Source organism: Hippopotamus amphibius, chromosome 7, assembly GCF_030028045.1.
Source record: "Hippopotamus amphibius kiboko isolate mHipAmp2 chromosome 7, mHipAmp2.hap2, whole genome shotgun sequence".
In the NCBI taxonomy this organism is placed as follows: domain Eukaryota; kingdom Metazoa; phylum Chordata; class Mammalia; order Artiodactyla; family Hippopotamidae; genus Hippopotamus; species Hippopotamus amphibius.
The window spans coordinates 84289101-84315245 of NC_080192.1; the positions used below are offsets into that span (position 1 = coordinate 84289101).

Sequence of the window (26145 nt, forward strand, 5' to 3'; positions counted from 1 at the left end):
TAGTGACGCTTCTCAGGGCCTGTGCAGTGAAGGTAACCCCTGGACTGTCTGGGCTTCTGTTCGATGCCCTTTAGGATTCCTTTCCTCTGTCAGTGCAGCTGAGGCGGCCTCAGTGGGGACCTTGAAATGCTCGGGGTGGCCTGTGTGTCACACAGCAGGAGACTGGGGACACCGAGTAGCATGCTGAAAAGGCTGAATGAAGGAAAAATTAAGTATTTATTATAAGGAAACGTGCTGTGGATTTCCGTTTTCTGTGTCAGTGACCAGAAATAACCAAAAGGCCTTAAGGAGAAGGAGAGCCCTGTACCTCATTTGGAAAAGGAGAGCAGATTCAGAGATGTGACAAGACAGCCTGAATATGTGGCTACAGAACCAGACGCAAGGACTCAGATGACACGAAAGCATTTTTCTGACGTAGTAGTGCTTCCTGTGGTGGCCGTGTGCGTGGGGAAGGGGGCAGTGTTTTCCCGGCAGCCGTGGGCGGGGAGGCCGAGCTGCAGCCCGTGCGCTCCTCTCTGCAGGGGAATTCATCATCGGCCGCGTGATCAAAGCCATGAACAACAGCTGGCACCCCGAGTGCTTCCGCTGCGACCTCTGCCAGGAGGTCCTGGCAGACATCGGGTTTGTCAAGAACGCCGGGAGGTAGGAGCAGGTCACCCTGTCACCCGGGTGGGCAGAGTGGCGCTCCACGGTCACACGTGTTCCCCGGGGCCTCGGACACAGAGTTGGGGTGCAGTTGGGGTACAGGGCATGGAGCCCGTGCCTGCTGGAGAGGCTGCCAAAGGGAGTCTTAAAGATCAGTCCAATCATCTGGGTAGAAATAAGTAACTTTTCATGTGAAAAGTTGGGGCTTGATTCTGCTCTTTTAAGCACAGCAGTGATTTTTAAAGAAATGGTTTCTTTAATGTCTTTTCTTAGATATGGGAGGCATTTTTTTTTTTAATTATTGGGAAGAACCTTAGATTTTGAATTTAAGTTTCTAAAACAGTTTCGGCTCTGTTTAGACATCTGTGTCGCCCCTGTCATAACCGGGAGAAAGCCCGAGGCCTCGGTAAATACATCTGCCAGAAGTGTCACGCCATCATTGACGAGCAGCCTCTGATATTCAAGAACGACCCCTACCATCCAGACCACTTCAACTGTGCCAACTGCGGGTACTTCAATGTCTTCCTTTTTATTGTACAAACAGTGGACATCAGTGATCACACTGATTTCTAGTGTTTCTGTTACTCTGGTACCCAAATTGGTTTTCTTCAACTTTTAATCTGGAAAATGTTAAACCTATAGAAGACTCAAGAGAATAATACACAGAGAACCGCCATACCCTTCATTCAGTTTCACCAGGTAACATGTTGCCACATTTGTGTGTGTATGTGTACACAGGTGCATAAACACATACCTTTCAATAGTCAGCTCATATTCAAATATCCCCAGTGATCCCCACAACTGTTTTTCTTCACTCTGTTTTTCCAATACAGGATCCTCCTCCCTGAAAAAAAACTTAAAAAAGTCTTATCTTTGTACATACATAACTTTCACAGTTTTAACAGTGAGAGTGTTATCTTAAATTACATGTTTACTTTCTTTTGCTCTGTTTACATCTAAAGGGTTTTTTTTTTTTTTTTCTTCAAAAGCTCATGATAAACTGTTAGGCTCTAAGTTTCAGAATCTGCTATCTAGTATAAAAATGTAATGGAAAAAGATACCTGACTGTAGTCAGTGTGACCGTCCGTGCTCAATTACCACAGAGGGCGGAATGCCGGGGTGAAAGCTGACAAACAGCTTCTTTGGGGAGTTTAGTTTCTACCTTATCTTGTTTTCTGGCCTGTCCTCCCTCGATTCATTTTTCATGAGCGCTTCTCCTAAGGAATCTCTTAGAACAGATGAGATGCATCTTGCTTTGGGACCATCTCTGTTTATTGACTCAGGAGAGTGAACTTAAGCATTTGGAGGAGGAGCAGTCTGGGCATTTTGTTTGTGTGTTTTCTATTAACCTAAAACTATTCTTAGCAGCTTGTTAGTGAGTGTCAGTAGCTGGAACTAATCTCCAAACTCCTTGGTTATTTTGGGAAGATAACATCGGCAGTTCTGTCCTCAGGATGGGATCCTTCTCCCCCAGCTTCTTGAGGAAGACAAGGGACTCTCTAGTGACAGCAGACCCAGGGGAGGGGGCGGGAGAGGAGGGTAACTGTGGCTGGTGTGCTGATGTGTATCCGGCTTATCATCACTGTATGATGTTGATGTTTGGATATGAATCTGAAGCCTGTTCCAGCCTCTTGATTAGTCCACTCTGATCACCTCCAAGGGAGAGAAAAGCAGGTACAGGGGTTGTTGCGGGGTCTCTTCAGGAACCATCTCAGATGCACGTTGGCTGCACTGGTTGCCTATCTTCCTTGTGGTGGTGGTGCTCAGCTGGTGCCTTTCTCATGGGCAGGAAGGAGCTGACCGCCGACGCCCGGGAGCTGAAGGGGGAGCTGTACTGCTTGCCATGCCACGATAAGATGGGGGTCCCCATCTGTGGCGCCTGCCGCCGGCCCATCGAGGGGCGTGTGGTGAATGCCATGGGCAAGCAGTGGCACGTGGAGGTGAGTTCCTGAGGTGGGGTGACTGGGGCTCTTGCACGCCCGAGGCTCAGGTGTGCTGGTGAGGCTGGGAGATGCTGAGGGGCACCTGTGGACTTTGTGGAAACTAAGAACACAGATTTCATAGCTCTGTGATCTCCCAGTGACGATGCAGGAAGTGCTCTTGGTTCCTAAATCCTTGAGGCAGGATGTGTCCTGGTCCAGCCCAGAGATGCGTCCCCACGTTCACTTCTGTCCTCACTTTTTGCTTTTGAGTCAAGGCCCCCGGATGCCTGGACGAAGGCTGGATGCACTGCAGGGTCACCTGTGGCCCAAATGACATAAGCACCCCAGGCTCTCATGGGTCTCCTCTGGGGCTGCTTAAGCTTTGGGTTTTTGCTTCACTATGTAAATAAAACATGGCAATCCAAATATGACCTAACGCAATTTCTTTCAGCATTTTGTTTGTGCCAAGTGTGAGAAACCGTTTCTCGGACATCGCCATTATGAGAGGAAGGGCCTGGCGTACTGTGAAACCCACTACAACCAGGTAGTGACGGGGCTCGTGCAATACTACACACACTTGTATGAACTTGAGCTTCTCAATACTTAAGTACAAGGAAAGCTCTGGGAAAACATACGTTGGGCTATAGAGACTGCTTTTTAACATTTTATTTGGAAAATCATTTCAGACTCACAGAAAGATTGTAAAATAAAAACACAAAGAAAATACCTACATATTTTACTCAGTTTACTACTGGCTTCATTATGTGTGTGTCCTGCCCTCTCTGTGAAGACAACACTACGTAAATGCATGTTTCATTATATACAAGTTTATGTATACATGCAAACAGGCATTTTTTTTTCTGAAGCATTTGGTAAGTTCCCTGTGGTCCTCTACCCCTAAATACTTCAGTGTATATTTCCCAGGAATATGAGACTCTTATGTAACCATGGTTATCAGTATTGATTACTTTAATCTGTCCATTCCACTTTTGTCACTTGACCCAATAATGTCCTTCCGGCCTTTTTTCCACTCCGGCACTGGGCCCAGTCTAGGGTTTGCATGCTCTTTTAGCTTCCTGAAATCCGGAACATTTCCAGAGCCTGGTTTTTTTTTTGATCATGATGAATAGTAAATTATTTTCACTGTAGGAAGTAAAAACTAGTCAGTGAACTTTTACTGATTCTCTCTAGTAATGACAAATTCTGGGTTTAGGTAGCCAGCTATTTGTTTTTAAGTTGTACAAAGAACTGAAATTATTTATATTAAATGTATGGTGTTCTGATACTTAGTTGTAATACATCTTTACTTTGTACCACCCTTTTTTTTTTTTTTTCAGCTATTTGGTGATGTTTGTTTCCACTGCAACCGTGTTATAGAAGGCGATGGTAAGTACCTGCAGGGATTTTAATCTGTAGGGCACAGTTTTGACACAGAAACCCTCAGGTCATGTAAAAATTGAAAAAGGTTGTTTGGAATGTGATAGTTATCAGGCACTTTTTCTCTTTCTTTGGCATATTTTCCAAGTATTCTCTAGCAGGGAGATGCTAACTCCTAAGAGTTGGACTTGTTGCTCCTTTATGATGATACTTTGGCCAGTGCTGCAGGGTTGTTACCATAGGAACAGCTGACCCCACGGCCAGCTTCTCCTTCCAGTCCCTGGAATTACCTTCTGTGGAAGCTGCAGAGCGTGTTTGTTAGGAGCACTTAGGAAGGGTCCTGTGCACACTGCAAACACGAACACCTGGCAGTTATCTCTAGACGTTTCCAGGACTCCCTCCCTCGTCCCTCGTGATGAGGCCTGATTGCCTGGGACGGAAAGGAAGCAGCTGTGTTTGCCAACAGTCGCAACAAATTCTGCCAGAAGCTTCCTGGTGAAGCTGTAAACATTCCTGCTTCGTGGCTCTGGGCAGAGAGCCTAATTCGGGAAATACTTTCTGAAACACTGCCCGTGTGCCCCTCGCAAAGGGGAATTTAGTGCCATTGGGGATGAATCTTGCCTTCACCAGCGGGAGGCAGCTTCCAGGGGAGGGAAGCTCTTGTCTTAGTATCAGCTTGGAAGACAGACTTCTGCAGGCTGGTGAGTTAACGTCTGGATTTTGTTTTTAATTACTTGCCTAGTTCAGATTTCCTTGCTGGGCCATGAAAGCTGGGTCACGCCGTCGAGGCTGGGGGTGGGGGTGGTGTTTGGTGTGAAGATCTGGTACCTGCCGTTCAGATGCCTCATGGGAGAGGAAAGCATTAACCATCAACACAGGTTGGAAAGACAACGGTAATCTTCCCTAAGGTGAGGCCTACAGTCCTAGGAGACAAATGCAGAGCTGGGGTTGTACATTCTAATGATGTTACTAGATAAATTAATGAATAACATCAACTGATCCCGTGAACATCAGTTAATGGCACTGAGATTTTTAGTGCCATGTATGGTTCTTTTGTGAGAAAAGCCCTTGAGAAGCGGCCTCGAGAAGTGTGGTGGCAGTGTGCTGGGGGCGGCGCGTGTGTCATGGGTGAATGATGGTCCCCTTCCTGTCCCCCAGTGGTCTCCGCCCTCAACAAGGCCTGGTGCGTGCACTGCTTCGCCTGCTCCACCTGCAGCGCCAAGTTGACACTCAAGTAAGTGCGCTCGGCTCCCGCAAGCCCCAGGATGGAACACTCGCGGGGATGTTGTTGAAAACATTCACAGAGCTTGAAAAGAATGTTCTGATGTCTTATTTCTTTCTGTTCAGGCCTTCTAAAAGCAAAGGTTCTTCCTTTAATTGTTCCCTGTTTTCTTCTGTTCCTTCTCTGTCCTGCGCAAAGGGATAAGTTTGTTGAAATTGATCTAAAACCAGTCTGCAAACACTGTTATGAGAAAATGCCAGAAGAATTTAAGAGGCGACTTGCCAAACGGGAGAGAGAAGCAAAGGACAAGGACAAGCAGAAAAAGAAAAAGCCAGTCTGCTTGTAAACTTTTCTGTCCCCCTGTCGTCATGTTCACTACTTTCTCCTTTGGTTAGTCCTGCAGAATATGTTTTCATTCTGTTTTTGTCTCTTGCTTTTTTTGTTTCTTTTTGGCATGTATTTGTTGCCACCAGAGATTGAAATAGAAGCGTTTGTCCCACGTAGAGCTTGTCCTTTTACCTAATTATTAAAATTATACACTTTAATAAGGGTTCATTCACACTTAACACTGGCTTGTACTTCACTTCCCTGAATCTGTAGACTCTCTCAGCTCATTTTTTAATCACAACATGGTATAGGTTTCTTTTTTCTTTTTTTTCCAATGAATTCAAAGGGAAGAATTCTAATCTCTTAATAGATACTAGGAAAATTTCAAAGTATTTTTGTCTGATAATTGCAGGTTTTAAAATCCTGGTTTTTGGTTTCTTTGTGTAAAATAATTTGATCAATTCCAGTGTTGCATGTTGTAAGTTCTGTGTTAAACTAAATCCTCTCAGCATGTTTCCTCTCTAAGCAGGGACCCTCTAAGGTACATAATAAGATATGGCATCTCTGGTGTGTGTCTATGTGCTTTCCTACACTGCCCACATGCTACTGGGCATGAACTCATTTTCTCAATGTTTTCAGACTCAGTTGTATTCCTGATATTTAAGGGACATGTTTCAGTCTTTGAAATTCTCTTAAATTGCTAGCATGGTGGTCCCAGGTCCTTCATAGTACATTGTGTTCTTAGCTCTAACAGTTTTCTATAGTTTCAGTTTTCATGTTTCCTTCTACAAAGAGGAATTAAAATTCAGATATAAAATTAAAATAACATAAGGTTTGTTTAGCAGTATCTCTGGGAGCAGTGATTATTTCATCAAAAACATGGCAGTTTTAATAGCTTTTGTCCTAAGAAGACTTAGGGAGAATTTTACCTCAATAGTACTATTTAAATCAAATTGCCAATTGTAACATTATTTGAATTACACTAAGCATTAGGATCTCTGAAAAACAGTAAAAAATAATTCCCATGTGGTACTTTAAAAGATTTTTCATTTTAAATATATGGTCAGGAATTAACTTTATTAATGTTGTTCTTTAAAATTATATCAGCAGATTTAATCATTTGTCACAGATGACAGTGTATCACTTGACCTGTCCCACAAATGCTTCCTAAATGTAATTTCACAGAAAATAAACAAGTTATAAAGTTCTGCATTTGCTCCATTCACAATTAAGGGCACACGACTTCAGCAGTGATAAGCCCTTATAACTGTCGACTGGAAATGCATCACCCATAGCTAGGAGGCCATCTCAACACCTGTCCATAAATGTTTTACAAGTGTATTGAGGCTTTTAAAAAGAGTTGAGTTCTCCATATGTACACCGTTCACAGATGTGACCACAGGCCACCTGGTCCACTTGTGCTCTTGAAGAGTGATTTAAAACTTTGTCGGACAGCAACCAAAGTAACCTATATATTATTTTAGATTTTTAAAAAGATGACTGTTGTTGTTGGGAATGGGAGGCCAGGAAAGATGAGACCTCATAGCTGCATAATATAAAATACTAATAAGTAAGATAATTTTGCCTTCAATAAAGAGAGGATCATTCAAATTACAGAAATACAATTCTTTGCTTTGAATAACTATTCTTTAAAAGTGTTCTCATGGTACTTTAAAATGTGATTGACTTTAATAATCTGAATCTTATTTAGACTATTAGATTAGATTCCCTGTATACTTAGCACAGACTGTATGTATCAATAATATACATTCTGTATTACACAGATAGATGTACAACATCAATTTATAAGGGCAACTTTCTTCAAATGATACTGTGAAATTTTTATGTTTACCATAATGATTAGAATTGAGATTAGAATTATAGTTTTTTGCTAATATGAATATAGATGTAATATACAGTCTTCATTTACTTCAGTAAAATTACTGCACATTATTTGTATGTCTATATACAAATGTTGAATGTTTCCACTAATTTCATTTTTTATTATTATTATTATCTTTAGGAATAAATTTGTGGAGTTTGACATGAAGCCAGTCTGTAAGAAGTGCTATGAGAAATTTCCATTGGAGCTAAAGAAAAGACTTAAGAAGCTAGCTGAGACCTTAGGAAGGAAATAACTTCTTTTATTTTATTTTTTCTCTTCTATACAAAGATAAGAGATTATAACATTGCTTGACCTGATGCACCCTTACTTAAAGCTGTATCTCAAATTAGTTGAGAGTAAAGAGGACCTATTGAAAGGTTTTCTTCATCTCCTTTTTCTCATTAAAAAGAAAAAAAGTTTGTGTAATCATATTTAAAACATGGGTGAGATCAAGATTTGCCTTTATTAATAACCCTAATTTGTTGAAATGTCGACTATACTTAATAGCAAAAGAAACATGGTTAAATGCTAAATTTTAATTAAGGTCCAAAAAAATTAAATATAACTTTTAAAAATGAAAGTAAGGAGTCAGCTTTTACATGACTCAGATTAAAAAATATATAAACACTATTTTACTTTGTATTCAAAAGAAAATTAGTTACAACTGCAGTTGAGGAGGATATAAGAAAGAAAAATAACCAACCAAGAAAAACAAATCTCACAGAATCTTAGTATGTTTATCAAACTAGTGGCTGTAAAATGAATATACACATTACTAAGATAAGCAACAAGTCTATTCACAACTACTTGATTTGGAGGTTTTGTTATTATGGTTAAATGCAATAATTATTATGCTTAGTTTTATATTTTGTTGTCCTTGTGAATGTCTTCATACAATTACTTAACATAGTAGTTATAGCTAGCTAATAGTATTCCTTTTTAAATTTTGTGCAAAAAAATTTATACTAGGTATTTGGAAATACAGTATACGTTACAATATTGGAAAAATGAAGTATTTTTTAGTGTATCACAGCAATTATGCTTCTAAGCTTAAGGTCAAAGGTGTAGTCTTAGAATAGAACATGAAATTAAATGTTAGGTAGTTTGGAATGTATCACTTAAAAAAAAGTGAATGTATATGTATTGCTCACATTGCTTTTATAACCATGTTAATATCTATGCTTTACACATAAACACACTTGCCTTGCCTTAGAAAAATACATTAATCAGGAATTCTAGCTGTTTCATACCTTACAAACTAAAAACAAGTGCATTGACTGAGATTGGTAAACTCAAATGCATCTACCATACTATAATTATATATTAAATTTTTTTCTTCTTTTTGGGGAAACACATCAAAATTAATTTCTGTGATCTTATAAGAAGAGAACGATGTTGATGTGTTTCAAGTTTTTCATTACAAATCTCATAATTAGATTTTATTTACTATAAGTAGGAGGTATAAACGACACTTAAATTGGAAGAGGGATATTTAAGTGTCACTTTTAGGTCAAAAGTAGTGAATTATTTTATTTTGTAAAAAGTTTTATCCTAAAGTTTCTGGACCAGTCTTTCTTGATAAACTTGTATGCAAAGCAAATTTTGTGAACATTTTTTAAATGTTGCTGCTGCTATGTTACATAAAAGAAAGTTGCCAACATGGACTTAGGGAAAAATTATTGGCTTTTCCAAAAATTGCTGAAATATTATTTTGCCATTTAAAAAAAACCCCAAAACTCAGGATTCTACCAGTCTGCCATTAAAATATTTGTATGCACGTATTTTTTAAACGTTTGTGCATGCACTTTACAGAGAAAATTCTACTTCAGTTTTCAGTTAATTTATAACCAATTACTTTATTTTTTAGTATTCTTTTAGAGTTCAAAGGATTCTCAGTGATTGAAAATAATATGTAGTTTAAGACTGTGCTCAGAAGTCTGAAAGTCTTTGCATTTGAAGCAAGAATCAAAATCCCTTCAGCGTGCCTTTGTCAGCTAACATATGACCAGCAATGAAAACCTTCAAAGTATTTATTAAATACTGTACGGTGACTACAGGCAAAATAGTGCAGGGTTTGCAGTCTGGGGTCTTGATGCTAAATTCCTAAATGCTCCCACACCAGAAATTTGGAGCAGAGAGCACCCACTTACCTGTGTTTCTAATCACTGCTGGGTTCACGTCTCCCCTATGGCCAGAGGTCCTGCTGCTCACCCATATTGTAAAATATGAGTTCGTATTTCCTGCAAGTTTTCCCCGTTAAGCCTCCAAGGCTTGTGGGGTATTTTATCCAGACACACACCTTCTCTGCTGTAGGGGACCACTGCGCCCCTACACGTGGGAGGAGGAAGGGATGAACAGTTGTCAGTGGACAAGACTTGCTTAGTTCTCAGTGTTTCACACAGCTTCCCCTGGCCAGGGAGAAACTTGGGCTAGTGAGCAAACCTTTGCTTAAGATCTTACAGGGCAGTTTGAAATAATTCACTGTTTACCGCATTTCTAAGTGCTCTTTTTCTTCTTAAGCCTAATATAATTGGGAGAATGTCTGGGTACAAGTCAACATTCTTTGGATCATGTTCAAAGCCTTATTAACATTGTAACTGATAGTAGGTCATTTTGCCTCATTTATTTACCAAAATAGCAATTTCTAAATTAAGGAAATGTTGAGGTCGTCTTACAGTATTGTTGTATTTCATTTTAGATTGTATGCTCAATGGCAGGGACACTATGTCGATAATCATGTTTTTACATAGCAACCAGTGCAGAATATTCTTGGTGCTTAATAAATGTTCATAATTGTTAAAAAATAACTGTTGTGTTTTGCTTAACTTAAGTGGCTTTGAGACATGGAACCATGAGAATATAGGACTTAAAGAAAGCCGTTTTGGAAACAACCTGAGTGTCCACTGACGGGTGAATGAATGAGAAAATGTGTTCTATATAATAATGGAATATTATTCAGCCATAAGTAAGAAGGGAATCTTGCCATCTATGACAACATGGATAGGACACTATGCTAACTAAATAAAATAAGTCAGAGAAAGACAAATATTGTACGATCTCACTTACATGTGGAATCTTAAAAAAAAAAAGCTCATCGATACAGAGAACAGATTGGTGGTCGTCAGAAGTGGGGGGTGCAGGTGGGGAAAATGGGTGAAGAGGGTCAAGAGATACAAACTTCCAGTTATAAAACAAATAATTCATAGGATGTTATGTACAGCACGGCAACAATAGTTATTAATACTGTGTTGCACATTTGAAAGTTGCTAAGAGAATAGATCTTAAAAGTTCTCATCACAAGACAAAAATTTTATAACTGCATGGTGACCGATGTTAACTAGACATTGTGATCATTTCGCAGTGTGTACAGATATGGAATCATTATGTTGTGCACCTGAAACTAACATGATGCTATATGTCAGTTACACCTCAATTTAAAAAAGAGTTCCAGGGACTTCCCTGGTGGTCCAGGGGGTAAGACTCTGTGCTCCCAATGCAGGGGGCTCGGGTTCGATCCCTGGTCAGGAAACTAGATCCCACATGCATGCCGCAACTAAAAGTTCACATGCTGCAGTGAAGATCCCGCGTGCTGCAACTAACACCCAGTGCAGCCAAAATAAATAAATAAAATAAATAAATATTTACAAAAAATAAAAAAGAGTTCCACTTTTTTTTTTAAAGCCACTTTAAACTTTTACTGTATGTAGTTTTTTTCTGGAACAGTTTAAGTAGTACTATATCTAAATCCATGTAAAAATGTCAAACAGCCTCTGTACATTCACAGGGCGGCTTTCTGCATGTGACACTGTGTTACTTAATCCTGACAACCACCCAGGGCTGTGAAGTCAAGAAGGCCCTTTGAGCTTGCGCAGCTAAGACATGGCATGTATAGAACCCGAACTCAAGTGGTTCCTGTGCTTCCAAGCTTGTGCACATTTCTACTCTGTTACTTGGGGGATATATATGTGTATGAAAAATTCAAGTCTTGAATATATCACAGAAACATTCATGTATATGTATAAAAGAAAATGGTCTGATTGCTGTGTATAAGGCAAATCTTAGAACCATGCAGGCTGGCAGTGGAGTCTTCCCACCATTCACTGTGAATTCTGACCTGTTTTGGTTCTTTACCGCCATATCCTTCTACAGGTCCTGTGGCACTGCGTGTGGTGTGCTGCCAGTGCTCACAGGCTCCATCCTTTCTGGGCTCCTCCTCCTCCTCAAATGTCCAACCTGAGTCCTGCACACCTTTTCCTCTCCTGGCAGGTGCAGAGCCTTGGCTTCCTCTTGTCCAGAAGAGGCAGGTAATTAGCACAACTTGGGAGGAAGCATAGGGTTTTGCAAGTTCACACCAGCAGCAACCCCCACAGAGGGCGAGGGAGGGTTTCCTGGAGCTGGATCTTAAAAGGAGAATGAATACCTGCTAGCCAGGCCTGGGAGGAGGGGCCTGGCCCTCTTCCACTTTACATTCCCTCCATTTCCCCATTGCCCTTAGTGGCATCACCATCCATCCAAGGCTTCCAGGCTGAGGTCGGGTTGACCTCCGTCCTCCCTTCCCCCACCTCCCCAGTCCCCACAGCTACCAACTCCAGAGTCCAGCCCTTCCCCTGCAGAAGGTCCCAGAGGCCTTCCTCCACCGGACTGGCGCCCTGGTTGCCTCCAAACTGTCCTCACTCTGCTCTGACCTCCAAGCAACCATATTCGACCCCCCTGTTTACCACCCTCGTTAGGCTCGCTGAATAAGCAGGTCCCAACCTGTTGCTGCATCTGTTTTCTCCCAATGGCCATGCCTATCACACAGCACTGACTATCTTTCCCAGCCCTTCACCGCCCACCTGAAATGCATGTACCCTCTTCACTTTTGAGACTCCGATCAAATTCACCCCATTTATTAAACCTTGCCTGACTTCTTCAAGCAAAATCCTCTGCTCATACCTTTGATTCAGCAGTTGTTTTGAGTACTTACATGCATTGGTTTGTGTTCCAGGAGGTTGGCTTCCGAGGGAAGGGACTTATTTTGTCTTTGTATCCTGGCCACTCATGGGAGGAGCCTGGTGATTGCTGGATACTTGGCAAAGAGCATTCCACCCTTAGTTAGCAGTTACAGCATTCCACAAAAGCTATCTTTTTTTGACTTCTAAAGCTCAGAACCAGCAGCAACTATAGCCCCCACTGGCCCTAGGGACACATACGTGCTATGACAGACCCTGTTGCCTCTTTATTTTCATTCATCTCAAAGTATTTTCTAATTTCCCTTGTGATTTCTTGACTGATTGGTTATTTAGAAGTATGTTGTTAATTTGCACGTATTTGTAAATTTCTCAAATTCCTCTCTGTAGTTGATTTCTAATTTCATTTCACTGTTGTGGGAAAACATACTTCGTATATACAATTTCAATTATTTTGCATTTATTGAAGTCTATCTTATGCCCTAGCTTATGGTCTCTGCTGGAGACATAATGTTCCATGTGCACCTGAGAGGCACGTGTATTCTGATGTTGTTGGGTGGAGTTGTCTATAGATGTCACTTAGGTCTAGTTTGCTTACAGTATTTTTAAAGTCTTCTATTTCCGTGGTGATCTCTGTCTAGTGGATCTATCCTTCTTTTTAAAATATACTTGATGACAAAGAAAAAATTATATCACTGTTCAGTGGAGTTTACAATTCATGTTCATGTAATACAAGACGTCTGCAACATGAAGGGGGGAAGGTAAAGATATCTATATGGCCATAAAGTTTCTACATTCTACTTGAAATGTAAAGTATTCATTCCAAGTACTCGGTGACTGATTGTCTGTATTGTGAGCCCTAGAGCCACCATTTAAAAAACAACTATACAAAGAGATATATTCAAAAACAATAGATAAATCAAAACAGAATGAGAATATTATTAATGTTATTATTCAAAATACTCAATGAAAAAGAAGGCAGAAAGGAGGAATTAAAAATGGAACAAACAGAAACTAAATTATAAAATAGGAGACATAAATCTAAACATTGATTAGGTTAGGGACTTCCCTGGTGGCGCAGTGGTTAAGAATCTGCCTGCCAATGACATGGGTTTGAGCCCTGGTCTGGGAAGATCCCACATGCCTCGGAGCAACTAAGCCCATGAGCCACAACTACTGAGCCTACATGCTGCAACTACTGAAGCCCATGTGCCTAGAGCCTGTGCTCTGCAACAAGAGAAGCCACCACAATGAGAAGCCCACACACCACAATAAAGAGTAGCCCCCGCTTGCCACAACTAGAGAAAACCCGTGTGCAGCAGCAAAGACCCAGCATAACCAAGAATGAATGAATGAATGAATAAAGTTAAATATAAATGGACTAAACATAACAATTAAAAGTCATTGTCAGAGTGGTTAAAACAGTACCTAACTGTATGTTGAACAAGAAACTACCTTTAGCTTTTCTTGTCATTTTATAATGACATATGTACATTAAAAGTAAAGGAATGAAAAAAGAAATATCATAGAAACATTAATAAAAGAGCTAGAGTGGCCATATTAGTATCAGACAAAGTAGATTTCAGAAAATCACTGGCGATAAAGGAGGACATCACACAGTGATAAAATGTCAGTTCACCAGGGAGACACAACTGTCCTAAATGTGTTTGCATCCAACACCAGAGCTTCAGAATTCATGAAGCAAAACTGACAGAACTAAAGGAAGGGATAAACAAACCCAAAATTATAGTTGAAGACTTCAGTACTCCTCCCTCAATGATTGATATAACTGGGAGATAGAAAATCAATAGTGACACAGAACTGAACAGGACCATCAACCCAATGGATCTAATCGACATTTGTAGGACACTCCACCCATCAACAGCAGAATACACATCCTTTTAAAGTGCACGTGGTAGATTCGCCAAGATAGACTGTATCTTGGGTCATAAAACAAACCTTATCCATTTAAAAATAGTAACTATAATCATGTAGTTAGTCCTCTGACCATAGTGCAGGTAGACCAGGAGCTGAAAAGACAAACAAATCTCTAAACCCTTGGAGATTAAACAACAGACTTCTAAATAATCGATCATGCATCAAAGAGAAAAAGTCAAGGGATTAGAAAATGTCCATATCCCTCGTGAACTTAAATGCAAAATCCCCAAGAAAAATTAGCAAATTGAATCAGGTAGTATATAAAAGATTAATACAAATTCAACCATAAACTCATGAAATTCTGAAAAATTCTGTACCACAGATGAACCTTGAAAATATTATGCTAAGTCAAATAAGCCAGACACAAAAGGACAAATACTATATGATTCCCATTATATGAGGTTCCTAGAATAGGCAAACTCATAGAGACATAGAGTAAGGGTACTGGGGGCTGGGGGAGGGAAAATGGGGAGTTATTGTTTAATGGGTTCAGAGTTTCTGTTTGGAAAGATTAAAAAGCTTTAGGAGATGAATAGTGGTGATGGTTGCACAACACTGTGAATGTATTTAATGCCATTGAATTATACAGTAAAAAGTCATTAAAATGGTGAATTTTATGTTATGTGTATTTTACCACAATAAAGAAACAAGCAAAACACCACCACCATGTGGGGTGTATCCTGGGAATTCAAGGAAGGCCTAATATTCTAAAATAAATCAATGTAATCATATTAACAACTTAAAAATTACATGATCAAATCAACAAATGCAGAAAAAAGCATTTGACATATTTCGATGTCTATTCATGATAAAAAAAAACTAGCAGCAAACCAGGAATAAAAGGAAATTTCCTTAACTCGATAAAAGCATCTTCATAAAACCTATAGCAAACATCATCCTTGTTGGTGAAGGTCTTTCCCCTTAAGTTGGAAACAAGGAAGAATGTCCTCTCTCACCTGTCTCATTCAAAATTGTACTAAAACTCCTAGGACCGTGATGTAAGGCAAGATAAAGAAATAAAAGGCATACAGGTTGGATAACATGATTGTCTATGTGTAAAATCCCAAGTAACCTACCAACAACAAAAAATCTCCTTGAATTATTAGGTAAGTTTAACAATGTCACAAGACACAAGGTCAACACACAAGTATCAACTGTATTTCTCTATAGGAGAAATGTACACCTAAAAAATAACATTTACGTCAACTCTATGAAAAGTGAAATAGCTATAACCTGACAAAACATGTCAGGATGCATATACTTAAAACCACAAAACACTGATGAAACTGAAGATCTGAATAACTGGTCCATGCTGTGGATTGGAAGACATGGTAGAGATGACAATTCTCTCTGCACTGTTCTACAGATTAAACACATCTACAATCAAGTTCCTGCAGAATTTTTTATAGATAAAGAAAATGTGATTGTAGAATGGAGGTGGAAAGGCAAATGAACTAGAATACAATAATTTTGACAAAGAAGTGTGAAGTTGGAGGAATCACTACTCGATTTTAAGACATATATAAAGCTGAAGCAATCAAGACTGAGAAAGGTATCTGCAAAAAGTCAGATGCATAAATTAATGAAACAGAAGGGAGAATCCCGGTATAGACACTAATGTGGTCATCTGATTTCTACAAAGCGCCACAGCATTCAACAGAGAAAGGTCACTGCTATAGTAACTGGACATCTGTAGGCAAAAATAGGCTCTTGACAAAAACCTTCCACTTAGTGAAAAGATTAACTTAGAGTGCGTCATACAGCTAAATATAAAGTGTGAGACAGAAGAAAACCTTCGTGACCCGGGGTCATGAGTTCTTAGATGTGACAGCAAAAGCATGATTAAGAAAACAAAAGAATTGATAAATTGCACTTTATCAAAATCAAAAAATGAGACGTTGAGAGAATAAAATAACAAACTATATACTAGGAGAAAATGTTTTCCAATCATATGTCTGACAGAGGACTTGCAGTCAGAATACCTAAAGTCTCCAAACTCAACACTGAGACAACTGTTGATGAAAATTCAATTAGCAATCAAGGTAAGAAGAAAAAAAGGAATTTTATTTGAACCAAACTGAGGATTATAACCTGGGAACCCAACTCTCAGAAGCTCTGAGAATGGTTCCACCTGTTACATGTTGAAGGCACAGTCAAAAACATCTTCAAGACAAAGGATCGTAAATCAAAGTGACTTACTGATGTTTTGCATAAAGTTCACCAAGGATACATAGCCCAGATGAGCAAGTCACCATGACCCTCTGCAGAACTGGGAAAGAGCACTATTCTTTTAAGATGTTACATTGCTAGCTCAGAAGAAAGGAAAAACTCTTTACTTTCCAGCAGGCATTCCCATCTTTGAGGGGGTCTGGTTACAGTGTAGTGCAGATGTACATTAGGAGGGAGGGAGAAAGCTCAAGGGACACAGAGAGAGAACCTGATGTTTAAATGTTCTTGTCCTGCCATAAAATGTAGATTTTATTTCATCACAACAATCTGATTAAAATATGGGCAACAAGTAAAACACAGTTTACAGAACAAGATATAGGGATGGCAAAAATGCCTATGAAAAAATGTCCAGCAATATTACCCATTAGGGGCTAAAATACAACCATGACAAGTTCTGCTACACACTTTTTAGAATGGCTTAAATTAAAAAATGCTGATGTGATGACAAGGAGGCAGAAAAACCAGATCTTTCGTGTACTACTGATGGCAATGCACAATTGAGGTGGCCACTCTATCAGTTTGGCAGTTTCTTATAAAGTTATACATAAAACCCACTATGGGATCTAACAATCCTATTCCTGGGTCTTTAGAGGAGATGTAAGCAAAGTTTTCCTTAAAGGGCCAGAGAGTAAATATTTTAGGCTTATAGGACATAGGTCTCTGTCACAGTGCAAAACAGCCATAAGACAACACGTAAATAAATGCACAGGCATGGTCGTGTTGCAGTAAAATTTTATTTGCAAAAACAGGCAGCCAGTCCACACACAGGCCATAGTTTGCAAATCCTTGCCCTAGAGAAATGAAAACTTGTGTTCACTGAAAAAAAAAAAAAGTATACAAATATTCACAGCAGTTCTATTCACCATCACCAGAAACTGGCAACAACCCAAATGCCCTATAAGTGGTCAGTGGATAACCCTGTGGTCTGTTTACCTATGAATATTACTTAGCAATGAAAAAGAATGAACTATTGATGATGCAAAAACTTGGATGAATTTCAAAGGCATTATGAGAAGTGAACAAAACCAGTATTAAAATGCACTGTAGAGGGAAAAAGATGGCGGCGAAGTAGAGAGACGTGGAGTGCATCCCTCTCCACAGATGCATTGGGAATGCACGGAAGGACACAGTCATTCCCACAGGGAACCAGCTGAACACCAGCAGACGGCCTCGGACACCGGAAAGGGCTGCGGAGAACCTGACATAGCCGACTGAATATTCGTCTAATCCAATACTTGGACATTAGTCTGAGGCTTGGACAGTCTTCTATAAACACCTCTATCACCAGGACAAGCAACCCCAAAAGCTTGGACAACCATGAGGAAACAAAGAAACACCATGCAGGCAAAGGAGCAGGAAAAAAACCCACAAGACCAAATAAATGAGGAGGAAATAGGAAAAATGCCTGAAAAAGAATTTAGAGTAATGATAGTAAAAATGATACAAAATCTCGATAACAAATTAGAGAAAGTACAAGAAACAGTTCATAAGAACTCAGAAAAACAAACAGCAATGGATAACAAAATAACTGAAATTAAAAATACTCTAGATGCTCTAACCAGCAGAATGACTGAGGCAGAAGAACGAATAAGTGAGTTGGAAGATAGAATGGAAGAAATAAACGCCACAGAGCAGGAAAAAGATAAAAAAATAAAAAGACTAGAAGACAGCCTCAGAGACCTCAGTGATAACCTTAAACGTACCAACATTCGAATTATAGGCATCCCAGAAGAAGAAGAAAACAAGAAAGGGTCTGTGAAAATATTTGAAGAGGTTCTAGTGGAAAACTTCCCCAACATGGGAAAGGAAATAATGAACCAAGTCCAAGAAGCACAGAGAGTCCCATACAGAATAAACCCAAGGAGAAATACACCAAGACACATATTAATCAAACTAACGACAATTCAACACAAAGAAAAAATATTAAAAGCAGCAAGAGAAAAGCAACAAACAACATATAAGGGAAAACCCATCAGGATAACAGCTGACCTTTCTACAGAAACTCTGCAGGCCAGAAGGGAATGGCAGGATATACTGAAAGTCCTGAAAGAGAGAAACCTACAGCCAAGAATACTTTACCCAGCAAGAATCTCATTCAGATTTGAGGGAGAAATCAAAAGCTTTCCAGACAAGCAAAAGTTAAGAGAATTCAGCACCACCAAACCAGCCTTACAACAAGTGCTAAAGGAACTTCTCTAAGTAGGAAACACAAGAAAAGGAAAACACCTACAAATACAAACCCAAAACAATTCAGAAAATGGTAATTGGAACACACATGTCAATAATCACTTTAAATGTAAATGGATTAAATGCTCCAACCAAAAGACACAGACTGGCTGAATGGATACAAAAACAAGACCCTTCTATATGCTGCCTACAAGAAACCCACTTCAGACCAAGGGATACATATAGACTGAAAGTGAAGGGATGGAAAAAGATATTCCATGCAAATGGAAGTCAAAAGAAAGCTGGAGTAGCAATACTCATATCAGACAAATTAGACTTGAAAGTAAAGACTATTAAAAGAGACAAGGAAGGGCACTACATAATGATCAAGGGATCCATCCAAGAAGAACATATCACAATGGTAAATATCTATGCCCCCAATATAGGAGCACCTCAATACATAAGGCAAATGCTAACAGCTATAAAAGGGGACATCGACAGTAACACAATTATAGTGGGAGACTTGAACACCCCACTTACATCAATGGACAGATCATCCAAACAGAAAATCAATAAAGACACACAAGCTTTAAATGACACATTAGACCATCTCGACTTAATTGATATTTATAGGACATTCCATCCAAAAACGACAGACTACACTTTCTTCTCAAGTGCACACGGAACATTTTCCAGGATAGATCACATCTTGGGTCACAAATCAAACCTCAGCAAATTCAAGAAAATTGAAATCATATCAAGCATCTTCTCAGACCACAACGCCATGAGACTAGATATCAATTACAGGAAAAAAACTGCAAAAAATACAAACACATGGAGGCTAAACAATTCACTCTTAAACAACCAAGGAATCACTACAGAAATCAAAGAGGAAATCAAAAAGTATCTAGAAACAAATGACAACGAAAACACAACAACCCAAAACCTATGGGACGCAGCAAAAGCAGTTCTAAGAGGGAAGTTTATAGCAATACAGTCCTACCTTAAGAAACAAGAAAATGATCGAATAAACAACCTAACCTTACACCTCAAACAACTAGAGAAAGAAGAACAAAGACACCCCAAAGTGAGCAGAAGGAAAGAAATCGTAAAGATCAGAGCAGAAATAAATGAAAAAGAAAGGAAAGAAACCATAAGAAAAATAAATAAAACTAAAAGCTGGTTCTTTGAGAAGATTAACAAAATTGATAAACCATTAGCCAGACTCATCAAGAAAAAAAGGGAGAAGATGCAAATCAACAGAATTAGAAATGAAAAAGAAGTCACAACGGACACCTCAGAAATACAAAACATCATGAGAGACTACTACAAGCAACTATATGCCAATCAATTGGATAACCTGGAAGAAATGGATACATTCTTAGAAAAATACAATCTTCCAAGACTGAACCAGGAAGAAATAGAAACCATGAACAGACCAATCACAAGTACAGAAATTGAGGCAGTGATTAAAAATCTCCCAACACACAAAAGCCCAGGACCAGATGGATTCACAGGCGAATTCTATCAAACATTTCAAGAAGAGTTAACACCTATCCTTCTCAAACTCTTCCAAAATATTGCAGAAGGCGGAGCACTCCCAAACTCATTCTATGAGGCTACCATCACCCTGATACCAAAACCAGGCAAAGATGTCACAAAAAAAGAAAACTACAGACCAATATCACTGATGAATATAGATGCAAAAATCCTCAACAAAATACTAGCTAACAGACTGCAACAGCACATTAAAAAAATCATACACCACGATCAAGTGGGGTTTATCCCTGGGATGCAAGGATTCTTCAATATACGCAAATCAATCAACGTGATACATCATATCAACAAATTGAAGGATAAAAACCATATGATCATTTCAATAGATGCAGAAAAAGCTTTTGACAAAGTTCAACATCCATTTATGATAAAAGCTCTCCAGAAAATGGGCATAGAAGGAAATTACCTCAACATAATAAAAGCCATATATGACAAACCAAAAGCCAACATTGTTCTCAATGGAGAAAAACTGGAAGAATTCCCTCTAAGAACAGGAACAAGACAAGGGTGTCCACTCTCACCACTGTTATTCAACATAGTTTTGGAAGTGTTAGCCACAGCAATCAGAGAAGAAAAAGAAATCAAAGGAATCCAAATTGGAAAAGAAGAAGTAAAATTGTCACTCTTTGCAGATGACATGATACTATATATAGAAAACCCTAAAGACTCTACCAGAAAACTGCTAGCACTCATTGATGAGTTTAGTAAAGTAGCAGGATACAAAATTAATGCACAGAAATCTCTTGCATTCCTATACACTAACAACGGAAGAGCAGAAAGAGAAATTAAGGAAACTCTCCCATTCACCATTGCAACCAAAAGAATAAAATACCTAGGAATAAACCTGCCTAAGGAGGCAAAAGATCTGTATGCAGAAAACTTTAAGACATTGATGAAAGAAATCAAAGATGACATAAACAGATGGAGGGATATACCATGTTCCTGGATTGGAAGAATCAACATCGTGAAAATGACTGTACTACCCAAAGCAATTTACAGATTTAATGCAATCCCGATCAGATTACCAATGGCATTTTTCACAGAACTAGAGCAAGAAATCTTACGATTTGTATGGAAACGCAAAAGACCCCGAATAGCCAAAGCAATCTTGAGAAGGAAAAATGGAGTTGGTGGAATCAGGCTTCCTGACTTCAAACTATACTACAAGGCCATAGTGATCAAGACAGTATGGTACTGGCACAAAAATAGAAAGGAAGATCAATGGAACAGAATAGAGAACTCAGAAGTAAGCCCAAACACATATGGGCACCTTATCTTTGACAAAGGAGGCACGAGTATACAATGGAAAAAAGACAGCCTCTTCAATAAGTGGTGCTGGGAACATTGGACAGCAACATGTAAAAGAATGAAATTAGAACACTTCCTAACACCATACACAAAAATAAACTCCAAATGGATTAAAGACCTACATATAAGGCCAGACACTATCAAACTCCTAGAGGAAAACATAGGCAGAACACTCTTTGACATACATCAAAGCAACATCCTTTTTGACCCACCTCCTAGAATCATGGAAATAAAATCAAGAATAAACGAATGGGACCTCATGAAACTTAAAAGCTTTTGCACAGCAAAAGAAACCATAAACAAGACTAAAAGGCAACCCTCAGAATGGGAAAAAATAATTGCCTATGAAACAACGGACAAAGGATTAACCTCCAAAATATACAAGCAGCTCATGCAGCTTCATACCAAAAGAGCAAATAACCCAATCCACAAATGGGCAGAAGACCTAAATCGACATTTCTCCAAAGAAGACATACAGATGGCCAACAAACACATGAAAAGATGCTCAACATCACTCATCATCAGAGAAATGCAAGTCAAAGCCACAATGAGGTATCACCTCACACCAATCAGAATGGCCATCATCACAAAGTCTGGAAACAACAAATGTTGGAGAGGGTGTGGAGAAAAGGGAACTCTCCTGCACTGTTGGTGGGACTGTAAGTTGGTACAGCCACTATGGAAAACAATTTGGAGGTTCCTTAAAAAACTACAAATAGAACTACCATATGATCCAGTAATCCCACTCCTGGGCATATACCCAAAGAAAACCATAATTCCAAAAGAAACTTGTACCATAATGTTTATTGCAGCACTCTTTACAATAGCCAGGACATGGAAGCAACCGAAATGCCCATCAACAAATGAATGGATACAGAAGATGTGGCATATATATACAATGGAATATTACTCAGCTATAAAAAGGGATGAGATGGAGCTATATGTAATGAGGTGGATAGAACTACAATCTGTCATACATAGTGAAGTAAGTCAGAAAGAGAAAGACAAATATTGTATGCTAACTCACATATACGGAATCTAAAAATAGTACTGATGAACTCAGTGACAAGAACAGGGAAGCAGATACAGGGAATGGACTGGAGAACTCGAGGTATGGGAGGGGGCGGGGGGTGAAGGGGAAACTGAGAAGAAGCGGGAGAGTAGTACAGACATATATATACTACCAACTGTAAAATAGTCAGTGGGAAGTTGTTGTATAACAAAGGGAGTCCAACTCGAGGATGGAAGATGCCTTAGAGGACTGGGGCAGGGAGGGTGGGGGGGAATCGAGGGGGGGGCGTCAAGGAAGGGAGGGAATATGGGGATGTGTGTATAAAAACAGTTGATTGAACCTGGTGTACCCCCCAAAAAAATAAAATAAAATAATAATAAAATGCACTGTAGAGCTTCCCTGGTGGGGTTGGGAGTCCGCCTGCCAGTGCAGGGGACATGGGTTCAATCCCTGGTCAGGGAGGATCTCACATACTAAACCCATGCACCACAACTACTGAGCCTGTGCTCTGGAGGCCTCGAGCCACAACTATTGAGCCTGTGTGCCACAACTACTGAAGCCCATGCGCCTAGAGCCCGTGCTCCACAGCAAGAGAAGCCACTGCCCTGAGAAGCCCACGCACTGTAACAAAGAGTAGCCCCCACTCACCAAAGCTAGAGAAAGCCTGCATGCAACAACAAAGACCCAATGCAGCCAATAAACAAATAAATTAATTAAAATAAAAATAAATGAAACACACTGTATGATTCCATCCATAAGCCATTCTTGAAAAAACAAAACTGTAGTGTAGGGAGTGATCAGTGCAAGGAGGGTGTGACTGTAACGTAGTCTCTAGACTTCCCTGGTGGTCAAATGGGTAAGACTCTGTGCTCCCAATGTAGGCGGCCCGGGTTCGATCCTGGTCAGGGAACTAGATTCCAGATGCATGTCGCATCTAAGACCTGGCACAGCCAAATAAAAATAAATAAACAAATAAATATTAAAGTAGTCACGTGAATCAGTTTGGGGGATGATGGAGTTATCGTGTATCCTGATTGTGGTAGTGATTACATGAATCTATGCATGTCTTAAAATTCATGAAACTATATGTCCCCCAAATGAGCATTTTTTCTATGTGATTATTTACCAAAAATACCAACATCAGTTGTCCCTATTAGAAAGACAGTAATCACCACTTTGTGCCTTCACTTCTTTACCACCTAATCCCTCAATGTTTTCAGGCTGCTTTTTGCCTGTATCCTTTCTTTCAAATCAGCTTTTAGAAAGCAAGTCTAAAGAGTTTTCCTCAGTCATCATTCCTGATCTTTTTGCAGTATTTTATGCTGTGGATTATTCTCTTCTTAAAGCTCTGTTTTTTAGCTTCTGGGATGCTGTACTTTTTGGGTTTTCCATCAGCCACACGGACTGTTACAAGTAGTATCATTTTCCAATACAACCTGTTCCTTTTTAAGTTCGATGTCAATAGAATTATTAGAGCTTTGCCATCAAACACACCAGACACCAAGGGCAAATGAGCACTTGAAATGTAGCTGGTGCTCCTGAGGAACTGGATTTTTAATTTAATTTTAATTAATTTAAAATTTAAAACTTGCTATGCAATTCATGTATTGTATATTTGGAACAACTTGGGTATATGAATTTATTTTTTCACCCCTAAATTTTATGAAATCAAAACACAGATTCAATTTCCATAGATCAGATTTTGAATGCTTGGTACAAAAAGAAATGTAAGATAGCTTATTAACAATTTGCTTATATTAACTGCATGTTGAAATTATGTTTTAAATATACTAGGTTGAATAATAGGTTATTAAAATTAATTTCTCCTGTTCCTTCTTACTTTTTAAGTCGGCTTCTAGAAAATTTTCAATTTCATGTTGGGTCACATTTTATTAGATAGCACTGATTTAGGGACTTAAATTTCCAGAAACATACAAACACACATGTGCGTGTATAGGTATACATATATATACATACAGATGTACAAGTACAAATGCATATACATACACGTGTATACATTCCTTAATTTATGATTTGTGCAAGCTCTGCCTCCATGATCCCAGGCAGGGTTGTGCTATCATGTGATAGCTCTAAATCCTTCTTCAGGTGATGGGTGAAAGGTCCATTTCTGCACCTAAAAGGCAGTTTAGGTCATACGGACATTGAGAGCAGCATGTACACAGCCTCTATTTTCAAAGATGCAATCAAAGCAAAACTTTTAAAATGAAAACTTCATTATGTCCAAGAAGAAAAGATAGCATCGCTGGCAACGAGCAGTCATGTTGGTTCCTTGTTTCTGAGGTTCTTTATGAACATTTTAACCTCATCGTGTCTACTAAGTTCAAAATTCATGAGACTAGTCACAGTGCTACCTGCAAAGCAGTAGTTTAGGATTACTACAGAATCATACAAAATAAGAGTGCTGAGAAAATGATGGGAAGAACTGACAGTATGACTGATTCTGAAGAAAGAGTCATGTGATACATGAAAGAGAAAGTGTCTGCCAGGGATGATAATCAGCGATGGAGGACAGGGACCTGAGATGAAAACACTCCTGATTGTGATCGGCATCAATGCGGATGCTTGTCAGTTCAATTAATTCAGAAGATGAGGGCTCAGATTAATCAGGTAAAACTGTGGCTAACGAAAAACATCACAAGCCAGCTACTTCATTGGATTCAACTCTCATTTGAATTAAATTTGCAATGCATCCACATAAGTGATGGAGCCATTAGAGTGGAAACCAACCACCCTCGTAGAGAACATGACAGTTAGCTGTGTGATTTGGGGGAAAGATAATTACTTGTGAGAGCAAGTTTGGGTGGATCTGGTCCATGCTGGGAAAAGATGTGGGCTAGAAAGGACATCTTCCTGGAGAAGAATGTCTATTTTTAAAACCCAGCAGGAGGGGCTTCCTAGGTGGCGCAGTAGTTGAGAATCCGCCTGCCAATGCAGAGGTCACGGGTTTGATCCCAGCTCCAGGAAGATCCCACATGCCACGGAGCAACTAAGCCCGTGTGCCAAAAAAAAAAAAAGAGTAAAAAAAAAAAAACAAAAAAACTAAAACCCAGCAGGACAGACTCATCCTCTCATTTGGTGAAAACTGAAGATTCAAAGCTTAATAAATGTATTTAAGAAAAGCCTCTTGAGTGCCTCAAGGTTTTCTCTTTGGCTTACCCCTTTTCTGTATATTCAACTAAAACAGATTAAAGGCAGTAATTTACTAGGTGTGCTTGGCAAAGTTGCTTTGCTGTTCACTCCTTTGGTTTCTTATCTGTCGAACTGAGCATAATAACAAATAATAGTACCTTCACGAAGTTGTTGGGAGAAACAAATGAGTCAATACATGCGAAGTTATTGGGCTGCACCCTGTAGGCATACAAGCCCTGTGCTCGCCCAGCTTCAAGAGTGAAGAGCCCGGAGCTAGGAACAAAGACATCGATAGTTTAACGGGTAGAGGAGCTTACAGGTCTGAAGCAAGGCCCTGGAGCAAACACCCTAACGCGTGCACAGGCAGTACAGGGTGGTAGTCCTCGCTTCCTCAGAAGGGGGAGATTACCAGTTACAAAAGAATTGAAGTCAGGTGGGCTCATTAGTTACCAGGGTTA

At 39.4% G+C, this 26145-nt stretch overlaps 1 protein-coding gene across 9 annotated transcripts in view; it reads left to right on the forward strand.

Moving 5' to 3' along the window:
* LIMS1 (LIM zinc finger domain containing 1) overlaps positions 1-10185 on the forward strand; it is a 98619-nt gene extending 88434 nt beyond the window's left edge. For 6 of the 9 annotated variants that reach the window (XM_057743571.1, XM_057743573.1, XM_057743574.1 and 3 more), the window contains 8 exons: positions 522-642; positions 1005-1154; positions 2435-2585; positions 3019-3111; positions 3905-3953; positions 5103-5178; positions 5365-5556; positions 7517-7610. In XM_057743571.1, the coding sequence (XP_057599554.1) occupies positions 522-642; positions 1005-1154; positions 2435-2585; positions 3019-3111; positions 3905-3953; positions 5103-5178; positions 5365-5512 (788 nt within the window). In that variant the 3' untranslated portion in view covers positions 5513-5556; positions 7517-7610. Of the gene's footprint in view, positions 1-521; positions 643-1004; positions 1155-2434; positions 2586-3018; positions 3112-3904; positions 3954-5102; positions 5179-5364; positions 5557-7516 lie in introns of all 9 variants that reach the window. The other 3 variants (XM_057743572.1, XM_057743570.1, XM_057743568.1) reach the window with 1 other exon arrangement.
* Positions 10186-26145: the final 15960 nt, after the last annotated feature.